Source organism: Podarcis cretensis (genome assembly GCF_951804945.1).
Source record: "Podarcis cretensis genome assembly, chromosome: 16".
Taxonomy (NCBI): Eukaryota; Metazoa; Chordata; class Lepidosauria; order Squamata; family Lacertidae; genus Podarcis; species Podarcis cretensis.
Genome location: NC_137186.1, coordinates 28,351,649 through 28,379,370, shown reverse-complemented (window position 1 = coordinate 28,379,370; position 27,722 = coordinate 28,351,649). Strand labels below are relative to the sequence as shown.

The following is a 27,722-nucleotide window of genomic DNA, read 5'->3' as shown; positions in this document are numbered from 1 at the left end:
ACAAAGCCAACACGGTGCGAGTACAGTTTCAAAAAAAGAGAGCTCTTAACGCCGTGAGAGCAACAGCAGCTTGAAAACGGGCGTCTGAGAAAAACACCACAATCTATTATCAAAAAGCCTTCCAAAACAGGAAGGTTTTCAGAACATGCTTGGAAAACAGGAAGGGAGGGGGCCTGGCTAATCTCCCCAGAGAGCGAGTGCCGCAATTAGGGGGCCACCATGGAAAAGGGTCTGCTGCTGCCTGGTACTGGTAGAAACAAGAGCAGCAAAGGTTGGATAGGCTCATGAGGGCAGGTTGATGGTACCTGAGATGATGACTTAGGATCTGCATGGCTTAGGATCAGCACTTGAAATTGAGCCCAGAAGTGATTTGTTAGCAAAATAGGTGTGCTATGGACGCACCACCTCACTACTGCAAACACTCTGGCAGCCACCTTCAGAACAGGCTGTACATCTCCATCGAGAGTAGCAGGAAAGGCTCTCTGCAGTACCTCCACCTCATCTAGATTAATTTCCGGTTGGTTCGCCTCCCATTCAAATCGAACCTGGTTCAAGATTTCTGCTGCCTCCCTGGCGGTGGCTGATGAAAACAAGGAGGCAGAGCTGAGCCGCATCCGTTTCAGAACAAACCTCCCCCACTGGTGGCTTCGTGGAAATGTTTAAAAAAGGATGGAGGATAAAGTGAGCCAGCAGGATCCCATAATCCACTATTTCAAGAGCCACTGAGACATCCACTTTCCCTGCTTGTGAATCACTCATTCTCCAAACCGGGGAGTAAATCAGATTCCTCCAAAATCACTTTGAGCTGAGAAACCCCCATATGTTCCAAGACCTTGACCAAGAATGGTAAAATTGTCACTGGACAATGATGCTTTTTTTAAAAAAAGTTTTATAGGTTGTATGTCTTTGTTTCTCAACTTGATCAATTTACAAGGTTTTGTATTGTGGTATTTTATGCATTTGCGACTTGCAGTTACTGTATTTTTATTGATCATAGTTTAGTAATTATTGTAATTGTTAAGCATGAATTTCTGTTTAATTATTAATAATTTTGAGAGTTGGTTTTGTTGTGTACTATTTTATTATAATATATTATTGAATATTACTTTGATATAAGTCATTTCATTTACAGGAATGTTTTATTATGACTTTTTGTACTGGATTAGATTATTATAATAAGGTGTGTGTTCTCTGTTGTATATTTTGTTGCTGCAAACCGCCTTGTGTATAGTAATACAGAAAGGCCGTATACAACTTAAAAGTGAAGTGAAATGAAATGAGAAATTTGGGTCTATAGTGGGTTTCTCTAGAGTCTAGGCAGAGGTGCACTGCTGCCTCCAATCAAGAGACTCAGTTGCCCTGGCTCCCTTCTAAGACAGGAAAGGAAAGATCCAAGGGATCAAGAGACAAGTCTCAACCTCCAAGCAGTCTCCCCCCATCCCCAGGCTTGACAGGCTTAAAGGTCTCCATTAAAAACCTTTGCAGTGGCTGTATCCACCTCCTGTTGGAGCAGAAATTATCTGCAAAATGCACTGACAATTTGCCACAGCAGGCTACAGAGGACTCAGCTGAAGCTCCTGGGATGAAACAGACCTCTCACCAGTGGGAAAAGGGCAGACACAATGTTGGCAGAGGAAAAGGCTTTGTCTGCCATCACCTAGAGGACCCTAAGAGAGACTCCCCACCCCCTACTTTCACTTGCATTAACCCTGAGTCTTCTGCCATTTATACTCCTCGCCACCTAGTCAGCCATTTCATTGCCTTTGGCTTCTCAGTCCAAGCGAGGAGCCATGTGCCCTCTACAATTCTAGCGAGGGCATTTAGGAGCGATGCTATTGAGAATTCAGAGTGTTTCAGAGAGAAGCCGTGGCCAGATGTGTCAGCGAGGAACTGTTCCAAAGGGGGCCAGCAACCACCTGCATTTGTCAACCAGCAAGACAGACTATTCTAAGAGCCTCTGTAAAACCCCTGCAGTGGGATAAGACTAAATGCATGGAAAATGAGAATGCTATCAATGGCTACCATGATGGTTATGGGAATCGCAAGTGAGGAAACCACTGCTGGTTCAACACAGGTCCTGCTTCTGGGCTTCCCTTTGGGATACCTGGTTGTCCACTGGACTATATGGGCTTCCTTTGGCCTGAGCCAGCTGCTGTAGGCCTCTTCTGATGCTTCAGTGACTTCTACAGTAGTAAAACATACAATAGTAGAGTGGGAAGGAATCACCAGGGTAAATCTAGTCATCCACCTCGTGGTAAAGCAGGAATCTTTTGCCCAACGCAGGGCTTGAACTCACGACTCTAAGAGCCTCATGCTTTACCGACTGAGCTAGCCCAAGTATTTTTCATTCTGGATCTGTGCTTGTGGAATTCTCCACAGTGCCATAAATGTCAGGTGTATCTCCCTGGTCTTTTAGGAGGGTTGAAAAAAACCTTTAAAATGGGATTCTGGTGTACACAAAATTTAAGAAGGAATACAGGGAGGTATCTTACACAGAGTCAGACCAATTGATTCATCTGACTGGTACCTCGGGTTAAGTATTTAATTCGTTCCGGAGGTCCGTTCTTAACCTGAAACTGTTCTTAACCTGAAGCACCACTTTAGCTAATGGGGCCTCCCGCTGCCACTGTGCATTTTCTGTTCTCATCCTGAAGGAAAGTTCTTAACCCGAGGTACTATTTCTAGGTTAGAGGAGTCTGTAACCTGAAGCGTATGTAACCTGAAGTGTATGTAACCCAAGGTACCACTGTACTGACTGGCAGCATACAACTCAATCTGGGGGTGCTGGGAGCTGAATCTGGGGTGTTATGAATGCAAAGCTAAGAGCCAAGAGCCCTCTCCATGTTGCGAGAGTGGGACACATTTACAATTCCACCCTCCTTACCGCACAGAAAGTCCTTTAACTCCCTTAAGGTTTTATTTTCTTTTTGCATGCACAGCGCATTGTTGTTTTATCCTGCTTGGGGAACTGAAAAGTAAAATTAAGTTACAAAAAAGATTCTTGCACCCAACCAAGGTCATTTTGCTAACAATCCAGCCTTTCCTGTTCTGCACAGCCCCATTGTAGAAGTCGCCAATCAGCAGCTGATCCATTCAATGGGCCCAACTCCCTCGAAGGCCACGGAAAAACACCACCGACTGCCAGCATCAGGCTAACAGGAAAAGCTTCCCCAACCTGGTGCCCTCCGGGTGTTTTGGACTACAGGTCCCATCTGCACTAGGCAGCACTGCTAAAGCTGATGTGAGTTATAGTCCAAAATGAATGTGTTCATTCACAGACTGGGCAAAGCAACATCCTCAGGCACTCAGGAACATAGCTGTCAACTTTTCCCTTTTCTTACGAGGAATCCTATTCGGAATAAGGGAATGTCCCTTAAAAAAAAGTTGACAGCTATTAAAGGATAAAATTAATAAGAATGAACTTGCTAAATTAATTTTAAAGTGGAATACAAGAAAGGAAGGCGGGTAGAAGTCAGGAAAATAAGTTTATGAAGGATAAGAATTTGAAAAGAGGTTCTTTTTCTTTTTCTAGGTTAATTTTTTAAGCTTTTTATGTTTGTTATATCTTTTTTTTCTTTTTTGCTGTGTTTTAATTGTCTGTACTTGTTGTTTAAATGTTTGTATTCGTTGGTGTTTTGATGTTTGTTGCATTTTTGATATGTATTGTTTCTCTTTTGTATTGTGTCTTTTTGTAAAACTTAATAAAATATTATATAAAAAATAAAATTAAAAAAAAGTTGACAGCTATGCTCAGGAAGCTGCAAATAAAAGTGGCAGAGAAGGTTTCTGAATGCAACAAACCTTTAATGCTCTGAAATAAGGGGCGTGGATCATGTTCACATACGAAAGAACCCCCATCCTTTAACCATCCTTTCTAGCCTAGCATCATGACTAGACCAGGAGCCAACTTGTGACCCACATGCAGCCCTTGGCCATTCCCCTGGTGCCCCCCCCCTTTTGCCTCTCCCCACTGCCCTGCTAATCGGACACCAGCTGGGCAGCAGGGAAGCGTCCCAAGAGGGCAGCAATCAAGGACAAATCAAGGGCACCAGGGAGGAGGTTCTTCCCCCCCCCATGGTCCAGATCCAATGAAGACCGCTGTCCCTCCTCCCCAAGTGATCATCTGCACTTTAATGAGGAAATAGGGAGGCTGGAATGACAGCTGCTTGGCAGGCTAGTGGCAGAGGGACATAATTTTATTGGAAAGCTCAAGGAATGAGGCCACCCCTGCACATCTGTCTATCCATGAGTGTTGCTGTTAATGCATGTCTGGGAATAGGGACGTAGGAAGCTGCTTTCTAACAAGTCAGAGCCCTGGGGCCTATATAGCTCAGCATTGTCCACACTGGCTGGCAGCGGCTCTCCAGGGTTTCAAGGAAGCGGTCTCTCTCTGTCTTAATCTGGAGATGCTGCCAGGAAATTAATTTGGGGCCTTCTGTATGCAGGGCAGATGCTCTACCATTGAGCGATGGTCCTTCCCTGAAGAACCTGTGTGTGTGTGTGTGTGTGTGAGAGAGAGAGAGAGAGAGAGAGAGAGAGAGAGAGAGAGAATGTGGCTGGCTCTGACTAAGACTGGCGCTGTGGTCTAAACCTCTTGGACTTGCTGATCGGAAGGTCGGCTGTTTGAATCCCCCCAATGGGGTGAGCTCCCGTTGCTCTGTCCCAGCTCCTGCCAACTTAGCAGTTCGAAAGCACACCAGTACAAGTAGATAAATAGGTGCCGCTGTGGCGGGTAGGTAGTGTTTCCATCACGGTGTTCCATTGCGCCAGAAGCGGTTTAGTCCTGCTGGCCACATGACCCGGAAAGCTGTCTGTGAACAAACACCGGCCCTCTCAGCCTGAAAAGCAAGATGAGTGCCATACTCCATAGCTGCCTTTGACTGGATTTACCTATCCAGGGGTCCTTTACCTTACCTTTTATCTTTCTCTGGCACATGGCGCCGGGCCCCTAAATGTGGGATATTTATGATGCAGACAAACCAACAATGCATGTTTGCTAGATAGGCACATTATAGGCGCTGAAGCTCACAAGTTTTCCTGTAGGTTTGCTAGAGAGAACTCTGAGAGCCACTCCCCCTGTACCCTGACTTCTCACTTGGCTGGACATTTCCTCTTTGCTCTTTGGCTTCTCTTCGCTCTTACTCTTCATCTCATCACCAAGCCAGAAATGTGAGAACATCTGCATGTCTGAGCTCCATTGCTCAGACACCATCTTAAGCTAGACTTCAGCATGCCTTTCTAACTGAATTACCATGTTAAGCCTGCCTGAACAAAGCTGCTGTATCTGTTACTCCTCAACAAGTATTCTAAGTGAATAAATGTTATTTTTTACAAGGCTGTTTGTGCGATTGTTGTTTTAAGGGGAGAAAAAGCGGAAATGCCAGGAGAATCCAGTCTGCCTTAAAGCATCCTAGATTACTTAAACTAAAAGGCTAAGACTAGCCTATCTAAGCTTCTCTTTTAAGCTGCAAAGGGATGCACTCTGCTGAATTCACAAACGTGAGGAAGAAAGATTAATATCTAATCTAATAAATATAACCTCTCCTGGCATCTATACACATCCCTACACTAATGTATTTTTAATCTTTGTTGGAAGCCGCCCAGAGTGGCTGGGGAAACCCAGCCAGATGGGCGGGGTACAAATAATAAATTACTATTACTATTACTAAAGATTGCCCATCCCCAGGCAGACTATGAAATCAGGGAAGATCATTACAAAGTTTGCACAAAAGAAGCAGCACTTTCACTCTCTCCCAGCCTCAAACCCATCACTGTGAATAGGATAATACTGGCCTACTTCAAAGGACCGTTGTAAGAATTACTCTCCAAAAAATGCATCTGAAGTGCTTTGGACTCTCTTATGAACTACATAGTATTGTTACTTTGCATTTAGAAAGTAGTACCCCTTTTGATCCAGACCAGATGTTAACTCTAGTTGAAACCACAGTCAATGGGGCTGTGCAGAGAACACCTTGTTTGCCACTGTGAATTGCAGTCCAAAGCTCCGGCCAGGGGGAATGAGATGGAACAGGCTGTGCTCAGCCTCACACAAACTGCAGTCTGAGCAAAGCCACTTCCTGGACTGGGTTCTTTAAAAGACACGTTGAAAGAAGCTGGGACGGTGCCAGAACACTCTGTAATGCCCAGATGCAGGGTGGATGTTGCCCAGCTGTGGAAAGGCCTCCAAACACAGAGCCACAAATGGCGCCAGCTGCTCCTTGGCATCCACACACACATTTCAGGGAGGCAAAGGCTCCCCAGAAGTGGCTGCAAGACTCTTGCGCAAAGCACCACTGATCTTGGGATTCAGAACCACTGCAGCATCCTAAACTCATCAGTCAATTCTTTTGGATTCCCTCTGACAGCCAAGCGAGGATGGTTAGATGAGGAACATTTCATCTAACCACTTAAGCCTCTGCCCCTCTTTAAGCCAAGTGAAAGCAGAACAAGCCGAGAAGCTGGTGAACAAGCGAGGCCGGAAAAATATAAAAGGCCACTTGTGCAGCAGGGCTATATTTAGACCTTGTTTTTGCTGAGGCTTTTGCAGAAAGTTGCCAGGCAGGCTCTGCCAAATGCTCAGCGCAGTCTTTGCTAACTCTTCAGATCTGAAAGTTTTCCTTCCCTTTAACACTTGCCCGAAATACACCATCCGGCCTGCTGCATTGGAAAGCATCAGTACAGAACCAACAAAACTCTCTGGGTGGCATGGTGGATTTTATGAGACGGGGGGAGATAGGAAGGTGATGCCAACGTAGAAAAGGCAAAAATTCATCCCCATTGCAGGTTGGTCCTCCTATGGCACAAACACCTGCCTCTTTGCAACCAATTCAGTTTGCCACTCTCATTGCAAGCAAAACTCTAACCAAGAATCCGTCCTTTAAAAAGAAATAAAAACAGAATGTTTGGGTTCCCTCCAGAGCCTGCAGCTCTCAAAGTCTGAGCCTCCATGGCCAGACCTCTTCAGGGAGAGGTGAAGATGGAGGGGGGCGGAACCAGTGCCCAGTCCCCCAGGGAAGCACCTGCGAACAACCTATCCACAGGAATGGGCCGCAATATGATATCAAGTTTGCAAGATGGCAGAGAGATGCCAAAGCATCTAAGGTATTCATTCAGCAATTGGATGCCCCAACAGTGCAGCTTCGCAGATGGGAGTTGTAGTCCAAAGCACCCAGAGAGTGCCAGGTTAGGGGAGCCCGGGCTACAGGAAACAGAGCTGGATGATTTGTTGTTCAGAGGCCTTCAACCTCAGCCAAGGAGGGATCATTAAAACACCCAAGAAGAGCCTTTTGGTCACTGGATCAGACCAAACAGGGCTCCATCTTGCCAAGCTCCCTGTTCTTGCAATGGCCAACTAAATGCCATTGAGCTCATCAAGCTTCTGGACTCATGGTTCTGAATCACATGAGATAATATGAAAACAAGAGGAAGATAGCAGGATGTGGAACAGTTCTTAGGAACCTTTGGGGCAATAAAGCTCTTCCAGGCTGTACCCAGGCCCAGACAGAGGTGGGGCTATATGGGCCACGTGGCCCGGGCCTCCGATTCCAAAGGGGGCCTCGGTCAGCATTATTTATATACATATTATTTATATATACTACTTTTTTATAAGACTTCAGTTATCCCCAGGGTGAAAAGGGGGGGGGCACATTATCTACCTGGCCCGGGCCTCTGCCTGGCTCTGCAAGGCCCTGGCTGTACCACACGGGGGGAGATCATTCCAGGGCAGGAAGAAAGCTTGGCTGCTGACCTCTTTTCCTTGACAAGCTAGTTTTCTACCTGTAGGGAGCCTCCAGATCTGCAGCAGAGAAGCCTCAAACACTCTTCTTGCTCGATTCCATTCCCCCTGGAAACTGGGGTGCCTGTGGGGCTTGTGCAGGACAGCCTCCCTGTGCATCAACTTTATCCCCCACTTTCCCCCAACCCAAACTCCATCCTCTTGCCTGGACTGCTTTGGAGAGCTGCAGAGCTGGCTTCTACTCACAGAGCTCTTTTCAGGGGCCAAAAGCTCACAGGAGCTCGTGATTCAATTGAATGGAAAGGGATTTCTACCTGACCTTGAAAGCCCATCTTGTGGCTCAGGCAGAAAAGGACCTTGCACATATTCTCCACGAATTTGGCCAATGAAAGACGGGCATGTATCCAGGGGCATCTTGGCTTCTCTTGTAACCAGGATTCCACCCATGTGGTCAAGGGATATTTTAAGTCTTTCAGCACTGGCTGTGGTTAACCAGTGCTTGGATGAGCAAAGGAGGCAGCTGCCACCAGCTTGGGGTTAAGATGCCTTCCCCTTTCCCATCTGTTCTAGAGGCTGGAAAAGGGGCACCAATTAATTTCTACTGTGCAACACCAAAAATTAGCATAACCTCTCGTCATTGTGCTTTGTGGCACAGAGTTTCATTGGGGGAGGGGGCTCGCTCTTCAAAGCACTCCCTGGCGTCCTGCAATGAAATTCTCTCTCTCTGCACACTGGTCCCCAGAGTTAATATAAGTGACTGTCACCACCTGCCAGGAATCAAGATCCACTCACAAGCATCCCTCAAGTCTGTCCAGTGGAGTCCCCGCCCCCCCCCGTCCAACTTCAACTGGGGTTTGCAGTGACCTTGGGGGAGCCCCATGTAACTTACTTAACTGTTCCATCAGCCTTGACTTGGGGGGCAACCCCATCCAGAAACAGACCCCTCTGTTTGAAAGAGAAGCTTGAACAGAAGAATGTTGTTGGCACCTTCCAACGTGTCTCTTGGACAGATGGGGCATTTGTCCCCAGAGGCTCTGAGCAGCCCCAAGCCATGAGGCATTTGGCAATGCTCAGAGGTGGTTATTCCCACATGCTTCTTTCGACCCAGGAAGCTCCTTTCTCATGAGATCTGGAGACTTTAAACACAGCTTCAGAAACTGAAGAAACCACCGAATGTTAGACCAGAGGAGCGTGATCCCTCGTAGTAATTCCAGAAGACCACAGAGAACAGCTAGTGGAATCCTTAGAGGAGGGAGGTGGCAACCGAGGGGGGGGTGTCACAGGGTGGGGGGGGCTAACACTACCTTCATTAATGCCTCTCTCCTGCTCCCTGGTGTATCAGAGAGCTGGTGGGTCTGCCTGGGCACCATATGGGATGTGCTGGATTGATCCCCTTAGGGACCAGCTGCAAATTGATTTAGCAGAGACACTCTCCCCTGGCCTAAGTGAACTGATGCATGCCTGGGCGACAGATAATAAATGGCCCCCGTTAACACAGTAAACAGTTGACCACAAAAAAAGCTGCCTCTGCAGGCGCACCAAATATGTAAAAGGGAATAATAACCTGCTGCTAGATCAAAATCCTGGCTGGTTAAAATGTGCTAGCTTTTCGACTGCACGGGACTCCCTAGTATAGGATTCCAGAGCAGAATAACCACACCGGATTGTGTTCCTGTTAGATTAGCCCCGGGTTGTGCTTCCAAGCTTATTCATTTTATTTTGAAGTTTAAAAATTACAACGTGCTTGGGATCTAAAAACCGCAAAGCTTCTGCAAAACAATAAAACACAAGAACATGAAAATTGCAGTTTTAAAACCCCCTGGTCTGGGAATGCCCAGGGATTTATTTATTTTTTAACAGGCAGCAGAAACCATTGGTGCATGCCAGATGGCCGGGGTGGGGGTGGGGGTGAGGAGGGCGGCATTCTGTTCAACCAGGTGGCCACTGCCACCACAAATGCCCCCTCTAGTTCTGCAGGTTGCAGGAGTGCCAGGCAGAGCCCCCTCCAAAGGTGACAGTGATCTAACAGGGCAGGAGGGAAAGCGTTCCTTCAGGTAACCTGGTCCTGAGGTGTTTAGTGCTTTCTGCGTTAATGATAACACCTTAAACTGAGCTCAGTGGCAAGCTGGCAGCTGGTTCAGTTCAATCAGTGCAGGTCGGGTAAATGTACGGTCAAGTCTCTCCCCACCCTCTGCAGTCAATCTCTTCTGGACAACTGTCTGGGGGCAACATGCCACTGGTGGGAGGGGCCAAAGGCAAAAAAAACAGAGACATCACCTTGCCAACAAAGGCCTGTATAGTTAAAGCTATGGTTTTCCCAGTAGTGATGTATGGAAGTGAGAGCTGGACCATAAAGAAGGCTGATCGCCGAAGAATGGATGCTTTTGAATTATGGTGCTGGAGGAGACTCTTGAGAGTCCCATGGACTGCAAGAAGATCAAACCTATCCATTCTGAAGGAAACCAGCCCTGGGTGCTCACTGGAAGGACAGATCCTGAAGCTGAGGCTCCAATACTTTGGCCACCTCATGAGAAGAGAAGACTCCCTGGAAAAGACCCTGATGTTGGGAAAGATGGAGGGCACAAGTAGAAGGGGACGACAGAGGACGAGATGGTTGGATAGTGTTCTTGAAGCTACCAGCATGAGTTTGACCAAACTGCGGGAGGCAGTGGAAGACAGGAGTGCCTGGCGTGCTCTGGTCCAGGGGGTCACGAAGAGTTAGACATGACTAAACGACTAAACAACAACACCTTTGTACGTTAGAATCGTTTCTACAGAGACTAAGGCCATGGCACTCAAGGAGGGTGTGGAGCAAGGCCAGCAAGGGGCGTGGCCTGGGAAGAGTCCCAAGGGACAGACAGAGAGGTCCAGAGGGCTGCAATTGGCCCCCAGGCCCGAGGTTACCCACCCCATGCTTGCCTTGCTGCACACTGTAATCTCATTATTGGAAGCAAGAAATGAGGACCTCCACTCCTTCCTGGCTCCTTATTCCAGCAGCCTCTGGGCAGGACTGAGAGCTAGCTCATTGCTGCAATGGAAAGCAAATTTGCCCATCCACAAAACTGGATCCCATGCTCTCTTCACTGAGACAAGGTGGACAGACGCCTCCCCAAACACAGACACAGACAGACAGACACAGACACACACACACACAGAGCAATGTCCATTAAAGTCATGATCGTATCAAACCCTCCAAGGCGTTTCTAAAAAGGAGGAGGGAAAGCCAAACAAGTGCTTCTCCCAATATTCTCCACACCAGGATTGCTTTAAAATTCATTAGTTTCTCTCCCCCACCCCATAAAACACATTCAGAACCACTTTCCATCTCCAAAACGTAGCTCTGAGCTGCAACCCCTCAGACAACCTCCTGTTTAAATGAAAGAGAGAGGGGGGTTCTTTTGGCTGAAGAAAAAGGGATGCTTGCTGAAATGAGCAGCTTGCTCAAAGGATGCCCCAGATCAGTCCAGCCCCCATCGTGCATATTAAACATTACGGGGAGGGGGGGATTTAAGATGCCAGTGTGCAGGAAGGGGGCATTGTTTTCAGCTGCCAACTGTTCTCTGGTGCCCAATCCTGTTTTGATTTATTCCCTGTTGTCCGGGCGGTGAGAGGAGATTCTCTTCTTCCATCCCAGCTTCCTCTGGGGCACATGGAAAGGAGAGATAAGCCCCTCCTATCAGTCAGTGTTGGAGAGATAACAGGAATAGCTCTCGAAAATTATTTTCTCACCCACCCCCTAAACACACACACAGACATTTTCTCCTTACAATCCGTTTCACACCTTTTGATGCTGTTGCTTAAATTGTACTCTGTAAATTTTTTTTTAGCACAGCTGCAGGTCTATTTTAATTGGAATTTTATTTTTTTCTGTATGCAGCTAGTAGAAACATAGGAAGCCATTTTACACTGGATCAGATCACTGGTCCCTTAGCTTAGTATTGTCTACTACACTGACTGGCAGCGGCAGCTCTCCAGGATTTCAGATAGGAGACTCTCTAGGGTAGATTTTCTCAACCAACCCTGTGTCCCCAGATGCTCTTGAACTACAACTCCCATCATCCCTGACCACTGGCCATGCTGGCTAGGAATGATGGGAGTTGTAGTCCAACAACACCTGGGGACCAAACATTGAGAAAGACCTTACCTGGGAATTTCGTGCAATATGCTCACCCAGTGTGCCTCATCACTTCCAATGAGTGGCTATATATTGGCAATTGATTTTTTTTTCATTTTCCAAATTTATAACACATCAGTTCCGAATTAAAAATATTTTAATACGATTTTTCCAAAAACTGGCTTCCTACTCTCTTTCGCAGATATTTCCATTTTCTTCTTATTACATGCTGCTTATATTACAAATTTATCTCCAATTAGCATCCATTTTTAAAAACAAATATTTGCATTTAATAAATAAATGTGATGATGATGAAAAAGGGGGACAGGGTTTAACACCCCCCCAACCTTCCTTGCCCAAAGAGAAGAACTGCCTGTCCTTAGTAGCCAATGGAAGAGTGCATTCTTTGGACGGCTAATCCTGCTTCGCAGGCACATCACAGAAACCTGAGAAGTAGGAAAGTCTACTCAATTTTGCTCAAGTTAGCCAAGAGTTGGAAGGGTCCCCGAAAGCCACACAATCCAACTCTTGCTTGATGCAAAGAATCTAAAACGGGAGGGATTCCCCCAAGCGATGCAGCCTCTGCATGAAGGGCTTCCGCCTCCATCAAGAGAAGCTACTGACCATTAGACTATGTTCTGCCTCCACAGCTGGAAGGCAGCAGTGCTTCTGGATTCTGGTTGCTGGAAACTGAAGGGAGAGAGAGGGCTCTTGTGCTGGGATCCTGCCTGGGGGGTTTCCCGTTGGGGGCATCTGGTTGGCCAGTCTGAGTACAGGATGCCCAAGACAGCTATGTGATGCTGGGGCTGATGGGAGTTGTGGTCCAAACCACCTAGAAGGCACCAGGATGAGGAAGACTGGACTCAAGCTCAGGCTAGATTCATCTACCCAATGGAGGCAAAGGAAAGCTACTTCTCCCCCAATACTGCATCTGCTAAGAGGGCAATTGGCCCAGAAGACATCCCCCACCTGATGTGGTTAAGAGCGAATGAAAAGCCAGGGACATCTCCTGCTGGACCAGCCAGGCTCCATTCCGTCACCAGCCACTATTACAGCCCATCACAGCAAGAGTCATAAAAGAAGAGTTATTTGCCAGACTGGAATTGCAGTAGCCCCAGAGGGGAGCAAAGTAGTTTTCCTTACTTGGCAGAGCAGCCGCCCATAGGCAGCAGCTGGGTTACAAAGCCCTCCCCTTTATGGCAAGGGATTGGGGTGTAGAGAGAGAGATTTGAGCTCCTTGGTCCAACGAAGGCAAACCAGAGCTGCCTGCTCAAATAGCCGGACTGATGGCAGCCAACATGTCACTGGGAGGCAAACACCATTTCAGAAAGGATCCTGGCTCAGTGGCCAAGCAAAGAGGCCAGTAGCTTCCTGAACTGAATCAGTTTCTCCCACAATTTCACACACAAAATGGCGGCCAAGGAGGCTCACCTGCGCCTGGGCTGGAGCACTTCAGGGGCCTCGGGTGGTATCTCACAGCAGGCAATTTGCTTCTCTGCATAAAATAAAACATTTTGTATGCAGTGTTTGAAATTAGCCAGGTGTATTTTGCACCTGGCTTTCGACCACTTGAACCAGGCGACTTTTCTTCTGAAGTTCTCAAAGCTCTTAACCTGTCATCTGAACTAGCCAGATGTCTAACTGGGAATCAATCACAGTCAGTCCTTTGAAAAATAAAGACTTTAGTCTTGCCCCAAAATGAGAACTAGACATTCTGTTTTGGCGACTGCAACCTTGGTTTAAGGAGCCATTTGGCGCCTAGCTTATATATCTGAGTTTCTAACGTTGCTCATATATAGAAGGTGTCATGTCGATCTGGAGGCTCAGCTAAACCCCTTCTCTCCCAACAAGATACAGCCTCAAGTGAAGTTTTGGTCTGATTCTGCAGAGGTCTGGGGATATACAGTGGTACCTCGGGTTACAGACGCTTCAGGTTACAGACTCCACTAACTCAGAAATAGTACCTTGGGTTAAGAACTTTGCTTCAGGATGAGAACAGAAATCGCGCGGTGGTGGCGTGGCGGCGGCAGCGGGAGATCCTATTAGCTAAAGTGGAACTTCAGGTTAAGAACAGTTTCAGGTTATGAACGGACCTCTGGAAAGAATTAAGTTCTTAACCCAAGGTACCACTGTATATGCTGAGATTGATCATGGCCTTTCTCCTAACTTTCCCCCACTGTCTTTTAGGACTAAAAGAGGAAGGAGGAAAGCAGATCCCAAAAGTTTCCTCTTCTGTGCTGCTTAGTGAAACCAGATCCCAGAACCCAGAGCTGGCCACCAGATGACAAGGGAGCCAGCAGGAGGAAGAGGCAGCCACACTTTCCAAAAGGCGACACCATCCGCCAGTCCCCGTCAGCAGTCCCCGTCAGCTCTCCCCCCAGACCACCAGCCGCTCGCTCGCCTGGTCTGTACTGGGTTCCGAGGAAGCTGAAGGGGCAGCCAGCAGGAAAGAAGCAAACTGAAAGCAGAGAAGGGTCGGGAGGGGGAAAGGCGAGGCAGGATGAACAGTTCCATCAGGAGCAAGGCAGGCCCTGGCATGGAAAGCCCCTTTTGGCTGGGGCTCATGAGGTCCAGTTTCCAATCCAGCAGCTGCCTGGTTCCTGCCAAACTGGGAGGAGCAAAAGAAACCTGATTGCAGAGCCAGCCCAGGTGAAAGGGAAGAGGCAGCTGAGCCATGCCAGAGAATGCTGGCCACACCTATCCAGGGGATGCAAATGCTGACACCCAAACCCAGAAATGCAGGATTTGGATGCAGCTACCCTGGGGTGGGGGACACGGGTGGCACTGTGGGTTAAACCACAGAGCCTAGGACTTGCTAATCAGAAGGTTGGCGGTTTGAATCTCCGCGATGGGGTGAGCTCCCGTTGCTCGGTCCCTGCTCCAACCAACCTAGCAGTTCAAAAGCATGTCAAAGTGCAAGTAGATAAATAGGTACCGCTCCGGCGGGAAGGTAAACGGCGTTTCCATGCGCTGCTCTGGTTCGCCAGAAGTGGCTTAGTCATGCTGGCCACATGACCCGGAAGCTGTACGCCGGCTCCCTCAGCCATTAAAGCGAGATGAGCACCGCAACCCCAGAGTCAGTCATGACTGGACCTAATGGTCAGGGGTCCCTTCACCTTTACCTTTACCCTGGGGTGACCTAAAGCCCTCACCAGGTGCTCAGAATCATGCACCCACATTTCTTCACAGTACTCCAAGACTAAGCCTCAATATTCAAGACGGCATCTGTGGCATTACAGGTGTCCAGCTTTTGCATCGCATGGAGAAGCGACAGAAAGGTGGACTACATACCACAAGCCCTCTGTTTGCTTTGCTTCTATCCTTAAAAAGTGTCTGCCATCAAAGCTCAGGTGTAAACTTTCCTTCTTTCTTTTTATAAAAGAGAGAGCACACATGTGTGCAAATCACTAGCTTTAATGGCCAAGGAGCTTAACAAGACTCCCAGCAATTGGGAGAGGCATATGAGTGCTTTGGCTAGCAAAACCAGGACTACAGGCAAACTGAGAAATCACTGAAAGTGTCATAGAACCATGGAACTGGAAGGGACCCCAAGGGTCATCTAGCCCAACCCCCTGAAATTCAAGATTCAAAACCAATCATTTGTCCAGGTCACATATTCTGACTTGGCTTGGTGCAGAACTTTCAACTGCTTGACAATCCAGGTACCCCCAACAAGCCCTGCCTATTGCCCTTCCGACATCTCAGCCCTCCCTGAGAGAAAGAGCCCAGCCCTGGCAGCAGAGAGAAAGGAGGGGGGCCCTCCAGGGGCCCCACAAATGCCAGCGGATGATGAGAACGGCCTCCACATTTCAGCCCAAGGGCAGGGATTGCCCTGACTCCTCCTGAGACTCACAAGCTGCCCTGGGAGCTTTGTTTTGGCTAAAGGGCAGAGTAAAAATGCATTAAATAAACAATTGTGAAGACTATGCAGCATTCCACATTCGCACACACTCATTCTTACATCAGGTTATCTGCAAAACACAGCTTCCCCTCCCCCCCCAAAAAGAGGCCTCCCCCCGTTCTTGACCTCTCTCTGCGCAGGACTGGCTTTTCTGAATAGACTGGACAAACAGCCAGCCAGCCAGGCCACTGACAGCCGCCTCTTGCCCCAGTGATGGCTGCCCATCCTGGAACAGAGCAAGCCACAGTTTGGGTCTCACCCAGTGAAGTCTGTGGACACCAGCCAGCTGCAAGACCAAGCGAGCAAGCCATATTCAAATACCTGAAGGGTTTCCACATGGAGGATGGAGGAAGCTCGTTTTCTGCTGCTCTGGAACCAATGGATTCAAATGACAAGAAAGGAGATCCTGACTAAATGTCAGATAGAACTTTCTGAGGGCCAGAGCTGTTCAACAGTGGAACGGACGACCTCGGAAGGTGGCAGGCTGTCCTTCGCTGGAGGTTTCTGAACAGTGGTCAGGTGGCCAGCTGCTTTATTCCTGCATCGCAGGGGGTTGGACTGGATGACCCTCGGAGTCCCTCCCAACTCTACAATTCTGTTATTCTAATGGCGCACTGAGGAGGTGTGGGGGACACATGAAAAAGGAGCAAAACCGGATGGACTGGAAATCCACCCACCCGGCAGCCCGAAAAATTGGTGTGAATTCCAGCCTGTTTGTCATCAAGGGGAAACTGGTTTGGCTTCTTCAGAACATAAAGAAGGGGGCTGGACGGTGGGGGTGGAAGAGGCAAGATGCCCCAATGGGACCTTCGACACACAAGGCAAAGCCGTGCACGCTACTGGGCCATGGCCCAAATAAATTAATAATAATAATAATAATAATAATAATTTATACCCCACCCACCTGGCTGGGTCTCCCTGCTCCCTCCCTTTCTCTCTTTGCCTCTCCAAAGAGCGTTCCTCTTTCAAACAATGGCTTCATCCATTTGCCGATGGGTGCAGATTTAACCAGCTAATAAACCAATTACAACTGATACAATTAGTTAATCAACTAAGCCGCACCAGAAACTGCCCCCCCCCTATAAGTGCTGCTTCAGTCCACTTTCTCCCCCCATCTGTGGAGAAGCGCAGGGAGGAGGAAACATCACAGCCTTCAATCACAGCATGTGGAGAAGCACAAAACTGTAAACTTGGGGGTCACCTAGTCCAGTGTTTCCCAACCTTGGGCCTCCAGATGTTTTTGGCCTACAACTCCCATCATCCCTAGCTAGCAAGACCAGTAGTCAGGGATGATGGGAATTGTAGTTCAAAAACAGCTGGAGGCCCAAGGTTGGGAAACACTGACCTAGTCCAAACCCCTGCAATGCAGGAAGCAGAGCTAAAGAATCCCTGACAGATGGCCACTCAACCTCGGTTCCACCGTCAAAAAGCTCTTACGGTCAGAAAGTTCTTTATAGCGTTTAGCCGCAATCTCATTTCTCGTTATCCAAATCCACTGGTTCCGGTCCTGCCCTCTGGAGCAGCAGGAAACAAGCTTGCTTCATCTGACATTACAGGTATTTAAAGGCGGCTATCGTATCACCTCTCAGTTTCCAGGCTGAACACACGAAACTCCCTCAACCGTTCCTCATATGGCTTGGTTTCCAGCACCTCGGTCAACCTCCTCTGCACATGTTCCAGCTTTCAATATCCTTCCTTAAACTGTGGCGGCCCTCTACTGCCTGATATGCAAGTGGCTGCAAAGCGATCCCGACCATGACCACCTGCCGTAGCACTTTAAAGCAGTGTGAGAAATTGCCCAGGCATGCTTTGCGACTGGTGTAAGTCCAACTGCGACCACGTGGAGATTGGGCGGCTGGCATCTCCACCTGGCTGGCCCCTCCAGCTTCCCTAAGGAGGGAAGTAGAAGAGCTTGTTTATTACATTCACCGTATTTTTCGCTCTATAAGACGCACCAGACCATAAGATGAACCTAGTTTTTGGAGGAGAAAAACAAGAAAAACAACAAGAGGGATCACTGCGCAGTGAAAGCAGCGATCCCTCTTGCTGTTCTGGCTTCTGTGATAGCTGCGCAGCCTGCATTCGCTCCATAAGACGCACACACATGTCCCCTTAATTTTGGAGAGAAAAAGTGAGTCTTATAGAGCAAAAAATACGGTATATCCCACCTTTTTCCTCCAAGGAATACACAGCTCCCTCCTCCGTTCATCCCTACAATGACCCTGCGAGGTAGATTAAGAGGCTGTGACTTGCCCAAAGCATAGCTGCCAACTTTTCCCTTTTTTTTAAGGGAAATTCCCTTATTCCAAATAGGATTCCTCGCAAGAAAAGTTGACAGCTATGGCCCAAAGTCACCCAGTGAGTGGGGATTTGAACCCTGATCTCCCAGGTCCTAGTCCGACACTAACCACAACATCACACTGGCTTCCTTGAGTTCTTCTGCTATAGGGCAGCTCTATAAATTAAGTAGGTAAATAAATAAATATGGGGAGAGCCAAATGTCATTTAAGAGAAGGATGTGAAATATTTTCTGTGAAGTTATGCTACTCCATATTCTTTGCAGAGCTAATGGAGGGGAAAGAGGAAAGCTGGAGGAAGGGAGCTTTGCTACCAACCCCCATTATAACAAAATCCGCAGTCAGAACACCTAACACTGCCCCCAGCTAGGCATCTGAAATGCTATAACACAAAATAAAGTGGGAGAACATTGCAGATTCTGAGGCCCCAGCCAAATGCAGAGACGAGCTTTGATCTGGAGGGATTTGCATTCTGAATACCTTGAAGCCGCTGCCCCTGCAAGCACACACCAGCTTTAAAAATACAATGAGAAAAATCACACTGCCCCCCTCCAGTACTCCCCAAAGGTTTATCATCAAAGCTTGTGGGAGGGGGGCTGGCTCCCCCTTTTCAACCATTCAAGGGGTGGGGCATCCCCTGCCCACAAACAGCCAAGCCCAAGAGCTCAGAAAAGGAAATCACAACCAGTGGGATGGCAGTGGAGACCCTTCAAAGCAGTGACGAACCAAGCCCAAGGAGGGAGAACCAAGGACATGGACAGGGGCTTTCAAACAAATGACTCCCCACTCTGTGCATCCTAAGGTGGCAGACTAGTACCTGGGAGAACTGGGTTCGAATCACCGCTCAGCCATGAAGCTCACTGGGTGAGCCAGTCACTGCCTCTCAGTCTAACCTACCTCACTGGGCTGTTGTGGGGATTGAGAGTGGGGGGAGAACCATGTATGCCACCTTGGGCTCCTTGGAAGAAAAGGTGGGATATTAATGTAATAAATAGACAAATAGCAGTAATGTACCATGTAGCTTACCCCCAACCAGCAGTTATGGGGGGGTCCCCTACAACTCTGCCACAGGAGTAGATTCTCACTGTTAGGGGGAATAGGATTATTGCCCCTACAGGGTCAAATTGAAGACCAATTAAGAAGGTTCCTAGGGAGCAGGTGGTGCTATGGTCTAAACCATTGAGCCTCTTGGGCTTGTTGATCGGAAGGTTGGTTCGAATCCCCACGATGGGGTGAGTTCCCATTGCTCTGTCCCAGCTCCTGCCAACCTTGAACTGCTGTTCAAAAGCCTGCCAGTGCAAGTAGATAAATAGGTACTGCTGCAGCGGCTCTGGCTATTGTCACGGTCCTCCGTGTGCCAGCAGCAGGTTAGTCCTGCTGGCTACATGACCTGGAAAGCTGTCTGCGGCAAACACCGGCTCCCTCAGCTTGAAAGTGGAGATGAGCGCCGCACCCCATCGTCACCTTAACCGTGCAGGGGTCCTTTACCTTTTTTATGAAGGCTCCCATAAAGAGACTGGTGGATGCCTACCACTTCCCATTGGGGCTTGGGGACTGTCCGACTTTCTGCATGGGCAGCTGACAAAATGGCCCTCAAGCGACCCACTCAGCAAAACCAAACAGGCTCCCTGGAGATCTTGAGAAAATGAATAGGGAGCCATGAGGGCAGAAAAGTATTGAGGGAACACAGAAAAGATACCCTTTCAGGGATTATTCCAGGGGGTGCGGAGGATCATGCTTCTCTGCCACCACTGCAGAGGGACAGAGTTGTCCAGAAGAGCTTTTTCCAGGGCCTCTGACATCTCTTGCAAGACAATACTGAAGAACCCTCACGGTGACCAGTTTACGAGGCATTCTGCAGATAAAACGGTTTGCACCCTTGCAGCAGGTCACTTCGGCACCTGCTCATCCAGCTCTGAAGGATGTTTGTGCAATCTGAAGGTGTGGATGGGTATCTTGGAACCTAGCCATGTATGCACTTAACCCTTCCTGGCTTACAAAAGTTGCCTTGAGAGGGCCAGACTGAGTGGGGAAGGTGGGGTGGCAAATGCCACTCTACAACAGAGCATCGGTCCACTGAACCCAAAAGAGTTGGTGGGAAAGCTTTTGGTTTTTTTAGAAAATACCTCCTTGAATACCTCCCCCACATTGGTGTATAGGCATTTTCGGGCAGCGCACTTGAGCACATGGTTGCATCTCAACTCCAGGTTTCCCTGAAGACGTTGAGACTTCACCCTCCATCCAAAATGGCGCCAGGAGAACGCACAAATTGAAACTTAATCCAGACATGTCAAAGGTGTTCCTGGCCAATAGGGAAGACAGTTCAATCTGCACTGGATGTGGGTTGTGCTGTGCTTGAAGACCCAAGTTCATTTTCTGGGGGTTCATTTTCTGAGCCTAAATACCCAGATTTCATCAGTGCCAAGGAACACCTTTGCACAAATGAGCCTAATGCACCCACTACACCCATTCCCAGAGATGTCCAATCAGGCTGCGGGAATGTAGGCCTTATTTACATGTCGCCTGGACTACTGCAATGCACTCGAGGTGGGGCTGCCTCTGAAGGAGTTTGGTTCAGCCAGGCTCTTGATCACAGTCAGATGTGGAGAGTATGCAACTCACTCCTGCTTTACCGCAGCTTCAATTCTGGGTACAATTTAGAGTGCTGGTTGTAACCCTATAAAAGTCCTAAACGTACTGGGGTCCAGAATACTGCCTTCCATGTCAGCTGGTCCTGCTGTTACTTTAGGGATCCAGGGAAAGTGGGGCCTTCTCAGTAGCAGACCCAGCTTTGAGATCTTCCCTTACAGAACTTCATTTTGCCCCCTCACAACCAGCTGCCTTCTACCTTCAAGCAAAGGAAGGTCAAAACAAACCCCAGAGGCAGGTTTGCCTCTTTTCCTGTTCAGGTTATTTTGAAAGTCCACCCACTTTGTTCTTCATAGTTCTGGCTTCTCTTCCCTTTTACATTTACCCTGCCATGCACCTTAATTGTTTCAAAGGTGTCTTTCCCCTGTATCATTAACCACCGGGAGCACCGCATGTTTTTGATTACCTGAATTTTAATAGATTGGTTTTTAACATTGCCTTAATTCTAAATTCTCCTTAATCATTATCTTTTATACCCTTTTACCCTTTTTATTTTTATTTTTATTTGTATTTCATCTCTCTTGTTGTAATTTGTGTAAGCTGAATTTAGCAGCCCCGGTCTGCTAAAAAGGTAGGATATAACAACAACAACAACAACAATGTGGAAGCATAGACAAAATAAAACAGTGGATGTGGTTAATGCCATGATGGAAAGGGGCCCTTTCTTCCTGCATCAGGCTTACTCTTCAAGGTACTGCGCTGCTGTTTCTGTGGGATGGAGAGACATGACCCTTTTTTGCAGGCACACACACAAATTCTGGGCTTGCTGGGGAACCAGGTCTGGTGCCTCACAGTTTCAGGGTTTCATCTGCTAGAAGAGCAAAAGCTTTGTGTGTGTGTGGAGGAGGGAATACCCATTTAAAAGGCACCTGCCTCTCTGCAAGGACAGCCCAGGCAGCTGAAAGAGAAGAGAAGGCCTGGAGGCATTGGCCTGGGCACCTTCCCCTCCCCTCCTATTGTTCCTGCCCAGGAAACTGCAAGCTGGAGGAGAGGCTTCGCAGACATCTAAAGAGCATCATCACAGGACAGATGGCTGCAGTTCAGATTAGACCAGTGGTTGAGCCTCCTCCCTCTCCCATCCCCGCCCCCATTGCTTCTCGCACAAGATCCACAAGTCTTGAGAAGAAAAGAAATTGAGGGCTCTCTAATCTGGGAGGGAGAGAGGGAGGGGAGAGGTCACTTTGAGGATAAGGAGCCATGTGCCAAAGCCAGCTCAGAGCCCAAACAACCCCCCTCCTAATATAATGTGGGGTGGTGGGGAGAGAAATTCTCAGGAAATAAAGGAGAGGCAGGAAAAGGAGACTCAGACACTCTACCTGCATTTAAATATCAACAAATGCCAAACTAGGAGGACGAAGGATCCCAACTCTCCTTGAGAGCTTCGAAACCTCTCTACTCCGAGAGCCTCTTGAAGCCCAGCCAAGCAAGCAGGAATTTAGCTGTTTGCAAATGTCAGACGCTGTTCCTTATTACAATATTGACTCTGGGAATGACAAAGGTGAAGGATCTATATATATAGCAATCTGGATCCTCACTCCAGAGGCCACAACTTCTTCCAGTTCAGCACCTCCAGCATCCATCAATATTAAAAAGAAATGCCTATCATTTTAGAATGATTGTCAACATGCAATGTTTCGCCCCCCCCCACTTTCATGTCCTTTGCTGTCCCCATTACCCATGTACTTGTTAAGATTTCGAATGTAGATTTTTAATTGGTATTGGGCTGAATTTGTGGGGCCGTAGGCTACCTGAAAGGCACTTCCTGGAAGCATGAGGAGATTATAACTCAATAATAAATTATTATCCAAGGCCTTTGCTAGACCTGTTCTACAGAATCAGCTACTGCTTTGCTAAACCTGCTCTGCTCTTTAAGCAGTGGTCCAGTGGCAATGCCTGGCAAGCTGCAGGGGCAAGTTCCAGTAGAGACAACCACTGTCCCATCATCTCAGAACTGGACAAGAGAAGCCAGTGTCTGTTAGAAAGGTACACGCAGCTTGCTCTCATCAAGTCCAGCATCTGCCTGGACACACAATACATACCTGGCCAGTGTTTACGCCAGGAAGACACACTCCTTAAAAGTAAGACACTTAAACAAGGAGGAGCATAGTGGTCTCAGGCCCAAGAAAGTAGCATGTCCAGCCTTGCAGGTGATGAGCTAGCATCCCACTGAAAGGTCACCCAGGTAGGTTCCTAAATGAAAGTGCAAGGGGCTAGGATCAGCCTTCCCCAACTGGGTGCCCTGCAGCTACAATTCCCCTCAATGGCCATGGCGGCCTGGAACCGTAGTCCAAAACAGCTGCAGGGCACTAGGTTGGGGAAAGGCTGAGCCTGATGACTTCCAGGTGCATCCACACACCCGGGCCCATCACGCGATGACTGCACATCTACCATGTGATGACTGCAGGCGAAAATGAATCACAGGTAGAATCTGGTCCTTGACTCAAAACACAACATGCCTGTTAACACTGGGGGAAGGGAGCAGCTCAGCAGCAGAGTGCAGGTGACCCATGGATCACACAAGCCAAGCCACACTCCGTAACATCTCAAAGGCAGCCCATTAAAGCCGGGGGTTACTTCAAAATCAGGAGGCAAAAGGATGGAGGGAGCTCAGGTGCTTTCCTGTCATTCTGAGCAATACAGCAGAACCCCCCAACCAGGCTAAAGAGGCAGGATCCACTGGTCCAAGGGCCACTTGAGTTGGACAACCTCCTCCTCCACTGCCGCCACCCTAACATCTGCATTCTATAGCCAAGGATCCTTTGGGCACCCCAACATCCTGGCACCTCCCTCCCACCAAGAGATAAAGGACCACGTGAAGCCCCCAGATGGAGTTTTCCCAGCTTCCATAGAAGGAGAAGGAGCCTCAGGATGGCACCACCTGACCCAACCAAGGGCAGGCAGCAGAGGAGAAGGTCCAACCTGAGGACCTCACCTGAGTGGGCCAGACCAGGCATCACAAAGCTGTCCAAAGTGGGAGGTCAGAAACTCCCCCAACCCAGCCAGGCACAGAGGCAAGATATGGCTAAATCATATTCCCCCCCCCCTTTCTAAAGGGACCATCAGAAAACAAAAGGGACTCCTCACATACACCATTATCAGGAATTTCAACACTGCTGCATGCTATAGAAAAGGGAGACACCCCTTCCCTCTTGAAGAACAAGGACACAAAAGGAGATTCCCACCCACCTGCCTCTCCGAGGTGGTAGCAGCTGTCCAGAGAGGCTCTGCCGGCCGGCAGGTCGCCGTCGCTGGGCCAGATCTGCCCGCTCTTGCGGACGCCCACGATGGTGGCCTCGGAGACCACGACCTGCTGCTGCTGCTGCCGGTGCCGCTTCTGGGACTGGGGCGTCGGGGGGCTGCTGCTGCTGTCGAAGGACTGCTGGGAGTTCTGGGAGGGCGAGCGGCTCTTGTCGCGGCCGTAAAGGCGGCAGGCGGTGGGGCTGGGCGAGACGTGGCTGGACTGGCCCGACGAGAAGTCCTCCTCGCTCGACGTGAGGTTCTCGTTGGAGCTGCAGTCGGGCGTGTAGCCGCCGCCGATGTCGTCGAAGCTGCGCGGCGAGTAGGAGCGGCGCGGCCAGGTCAGCGGCTTCTCCGGCTCGACGGCGGTGCCCGAGTGGCCGCGCAGCAGCGGCGTCGGCGGGGCGCCTTTGCCCCCGGGCTCCCCGGCGCCTTCGCCCCCCGCCGCCGCCGCCGCCATCATCATCATCATCATGCCCCCGACGTAGACGCTCTGGTAGGGCTGGAAGTCCGAGGGGGCGGCCTGCCAGGCGGAGGACGAGCGGGCAGCGCCGTTGCCGTCCAGCAGGTTGTCCTTGAGGAAGCGGGCGTTGAGCTCCGCGTCGTCGTAGTCGCCGTCGCCGAAGCAGGCCTCGGTCGAGCGGCCGCGCAGCCCCGGCAAGAGCTTCTTCCGTGCCTCCAGCTGCATAGCTTGGCTGCCCAGCGAGCTGATCCGGTCCGAGACCTCCTTGTCGTTCACCTTCACCAGGCCCTTCTCGTGGTGGTACTCCAGGTTCACGTAGAAGGGCTTGTCCGACGAGCAGGGCGGCGCGGACAACGGCTCCTTCCCATCCGCCGCTGCCGTCGTCAACGACTTCTTCAGCCCCCGCTCGAAGTTACAGCGCAGCGCCGCCACGTTGCTGGCCGCGCCGCCGCCCCCTCCACGCTCCCGGCTGCCCACCGGCTCGAAGGCGCCCGCCTCCTTCTCCGAGGAGACGCTCAGAAGGCGCTGGCGGCGGCTGCTGCTGCTGTTCCCGCCGCTGGGAGCCGCCCGGGCCCTGGCCGGGGAGCCCCCTTCCGCCGCCGCCGCCTCGCCGTTGCCGTCGGGCTGCTGCGTCGGGCTGTCCGCCTCGGAGCCGTCGCTGTGCGCCGCCGAGAGCTTGCGGAGGGCAGGCGGGCGCGGCCGGTGGTGGTGGTGGGGTTTGCCGCTTGGCGGCTGCGGCGGCCTGGCCTGGCCGCTCGTTTGAGCCCCGACGTCTCCGTCGCCGGCCGCGGCCGTCCCCTCGTCTTCGTCGTCGTCGTCGTCGTCGAGGCCGGCGCGGGCGGGTCTGGAGAAGCCCCAGCGCTGCCGGTCGTAGCTCTTCTTCTCCTTGGCCAGCAGCGTCTGCAGGTAGATCATGCGGAAGCGCTCCTTGTTCACCTCCAGCTCCAGGCGGCGGATGGACGCCTTGCAGCGCTCCAGCTCCGCCTCGATGTCGCCCACCGAGCGCAGCGCCATCTGGGGAGGCTCCGAGTCGGCGAACTGCGCGCGCCACGCCTCGGCGAAGCCCACCGGGTCCACCATCGCGGAGGCGGCCCGAGGGCCGGTCAGGGCGGCAGCGGCGCGCCCGGGCGGCGGAGCAGGAGGAGGCGGCGGCGGCGGGGGGCGCTCATCCCCCGGCGGAGGAGGCAGGGTGTCCGCTGAGGCAGCAGCGGCGCTTCAGCCCCGGGCGCCGCCGCCGCGCTGCCCATGAGGAGCCGTCGCCGCCGCCGCCCCCTCGGCGAGGGCGGGCGGGCGGGCGGGCAAGAACAAAGGCGCGAGCCGAGGCGGAGGCGAGCGCGGCCGGCAGCCTGCCTCACGCGCCCGGCTCCTCGCCTCTCCTCTCCGCCTGCCTGCCTGCCTGCCTGCTGGCTTCCTCCTTGGCCTCGGCAGGGCCCGAGCCTTAGCCCATCCTGCGGCGGCGGCGGCGGCGGCGGCTACTGATCCAGGCAGGCTCAGGCGGGGTCGGGCTGCAGCTCTCCGGGCGGCTCCGCGTCGCGGCTGCCCATCGCCGGCTGGCCCAGCTCGCGCTCGGGATGGCAGCCGCAGGGACGGCGAGGGCGGGGCGGGAGGCCAGGCGGGGCGGCGCGAGGGGGCGGGATTGGAGGGGGGGCGCGGCGAGGGGGCGGGCGGGACGGGCTGGGCCTCGTCGCCCCGCCCACAGCCCCGAGCACGTGCAGAGCGCCTCGCCACCGCCGCCTGCCGTGGATCCGGCTGGCTGGGCCAGACCTGCCAAAAGGATCAGAGCCCAGCTTAGAGTAGGAGAGAGGGCGCTTCCCTTTCCGGTAATGCTGTGGAGCAGAGGAGCCGACTCCAAGGGGTCGAGGGGCTTTCAGTCGCCCAATAAAATATTGGGGGGGGGCTGCATCCTTCACCCAATAAAAAAAATTTGGGGGGGGTGCACCCCTCACCCCCAAGTTGATGAGCATTGCCATTCAAATAGTGCTTGTGCACCGTGTCATGTGATCGATTATGAGGGGCTGGGTTTACCTGCCCCCACCCCATTTTTTAAAAAAATCAAGTTGGCACCCCTGCTGGGCAGGGAGCTCCCTGTTGTGAGAATGGAGCAGCGGAGGAGCCTTGTTGCTGGCCTGCCTAGGGCAGCATCCTTTTCTCACAGCCAAATGTTCCGATGGAAAGCAGGATCCGAGCAATAAGAGCCTTCGCGCCCTTCGCCGCCTCCCCCAATAAAATATTTGAGGGGGGCAGCTCTCCCTCCAGTTGATGGGCCAGTTCAAATGGGGGGTGTGTGCCGCATCTTGTGATTGATTATGCAGGGCAGGGCTTACCTGGCCTCCCTCAATATTTTACTCAAGTTGGTACCTCTGCCCCATAGGAGCCAACTACTCGAGCCGAGGTCGCTTCAGCCCCTCCAATAAAATATTGGAGGGGGCCATCCTTCCCCAAGTTGAGGGGGATTCCCATTCAAATGTGTGCGCACGCGCCACATTATATGATTATGTGGGTTAGGGTTTATTTTAACTGCCCCCCCCAATATTTTATTCAAGTTTGCACCCCTGGTAGCCTTCCCTCTCTACATGAATTTGCCTAATCCTCTTTCTAAGCCATCCAAGTTGGTGGTCATCACAGCCTCCTGCAGTTTCATAGTTTTAGCTGTGCACTGTGGGAAGAAATACCGTATTTTTTGCTCTATAAGACTCACTTTTTCCCTCCTAAAAAGTAAGGGGAAATGTGTATGCGTCTTATGGAGCGAATGCAGGCTGCGCAGCTATCGCAGAAGCCAGAACAGCAAGAGGGATTGCTGCTTTCACTGAGTAGCGACCCCTCTTGCTGTTCTGGCTTCTGAGATTCAGAATATTTTTTTCTTGTTTTCCTCCTCCAAAAACTAGGTGCGTCTTGTGGTCTGATGTGTCTTATAGAGCGAAAAATACGGTACATTCTTTTAACTGTCCTGATTGGCAGAGAGGGCCTTGGGTCTGATGAAGATCCAGGTCTCTGCTTATTTGCTTAGAAGCTTGTCAGAGTCCCTCTCCCGCCATCATACAGAGTTGAAGATCTTTTTGGCTGCAGCTGTTCCAAAGATGGGATGACTGCTTATTTATGTGTTCTCAACCCAGAACCTTTCTCTTCTTCTCTCCTGAGACCTAGGCAAGGGGTGGAGCAGAGCCCCCCTTTGCCCATGGCATCAGCTGGGCAGCCTACCTTGAGCCATTCCATTGTCTGCAGAGAGCAGGATGCCTTTCAGCCCCAGCCATGTGGCCCAGAGAGGCTTCCTGACTCAAATAAACAGGCTTCAAATGAAAGCGAGTTGTTATTATTATGTCCGTCTG

General features: G+C 50.6%; 1 protein-coding gene and 1 long non-coding RNA gene across 2 annotated transcripts in view; both read right to left on the bottom strand.

Moving 5' to 3' along the window:
- The window catches only part of BCR (BCR activator of RhoGEF and GTPase), a 90,400-nt gene extending 64,909 nt beyond the window's left edge, over positions 1–25,491 (bottom strand). Inside the window, exon 1 of the mRNA XM_079956401.1 lies at positions 23,883–25,491. Within this exon, the coding sequence (XP_079812527.1) occupies positions 23,883–25,476 (1,594 nt within the window). The 5' untranslated portion in view covers positions 25,477–25,491. The remainder of the gene's footprint in view (positions 1–23,882) is intronic.
- A 673-nt stretch (positions 25,492–26,164) lies between these two features.
- LOC307205133 lies at positions 26,165–27,467 on the bottom strand. The gene is made up of 3 exons (XR_013833899.1): positions 27,340–27,467; positions 26,336–27,079; positions 26,165–26,300 (listed from the first exon to the last, which is right to left on the bottom strand). It is a non-coding gene; the product is annotated as an uncharacterized lncRNA (long non-coding RNA).
- Between the last annotated feature and the right edge of the window lie 255 nt (positions 27,468–27,722).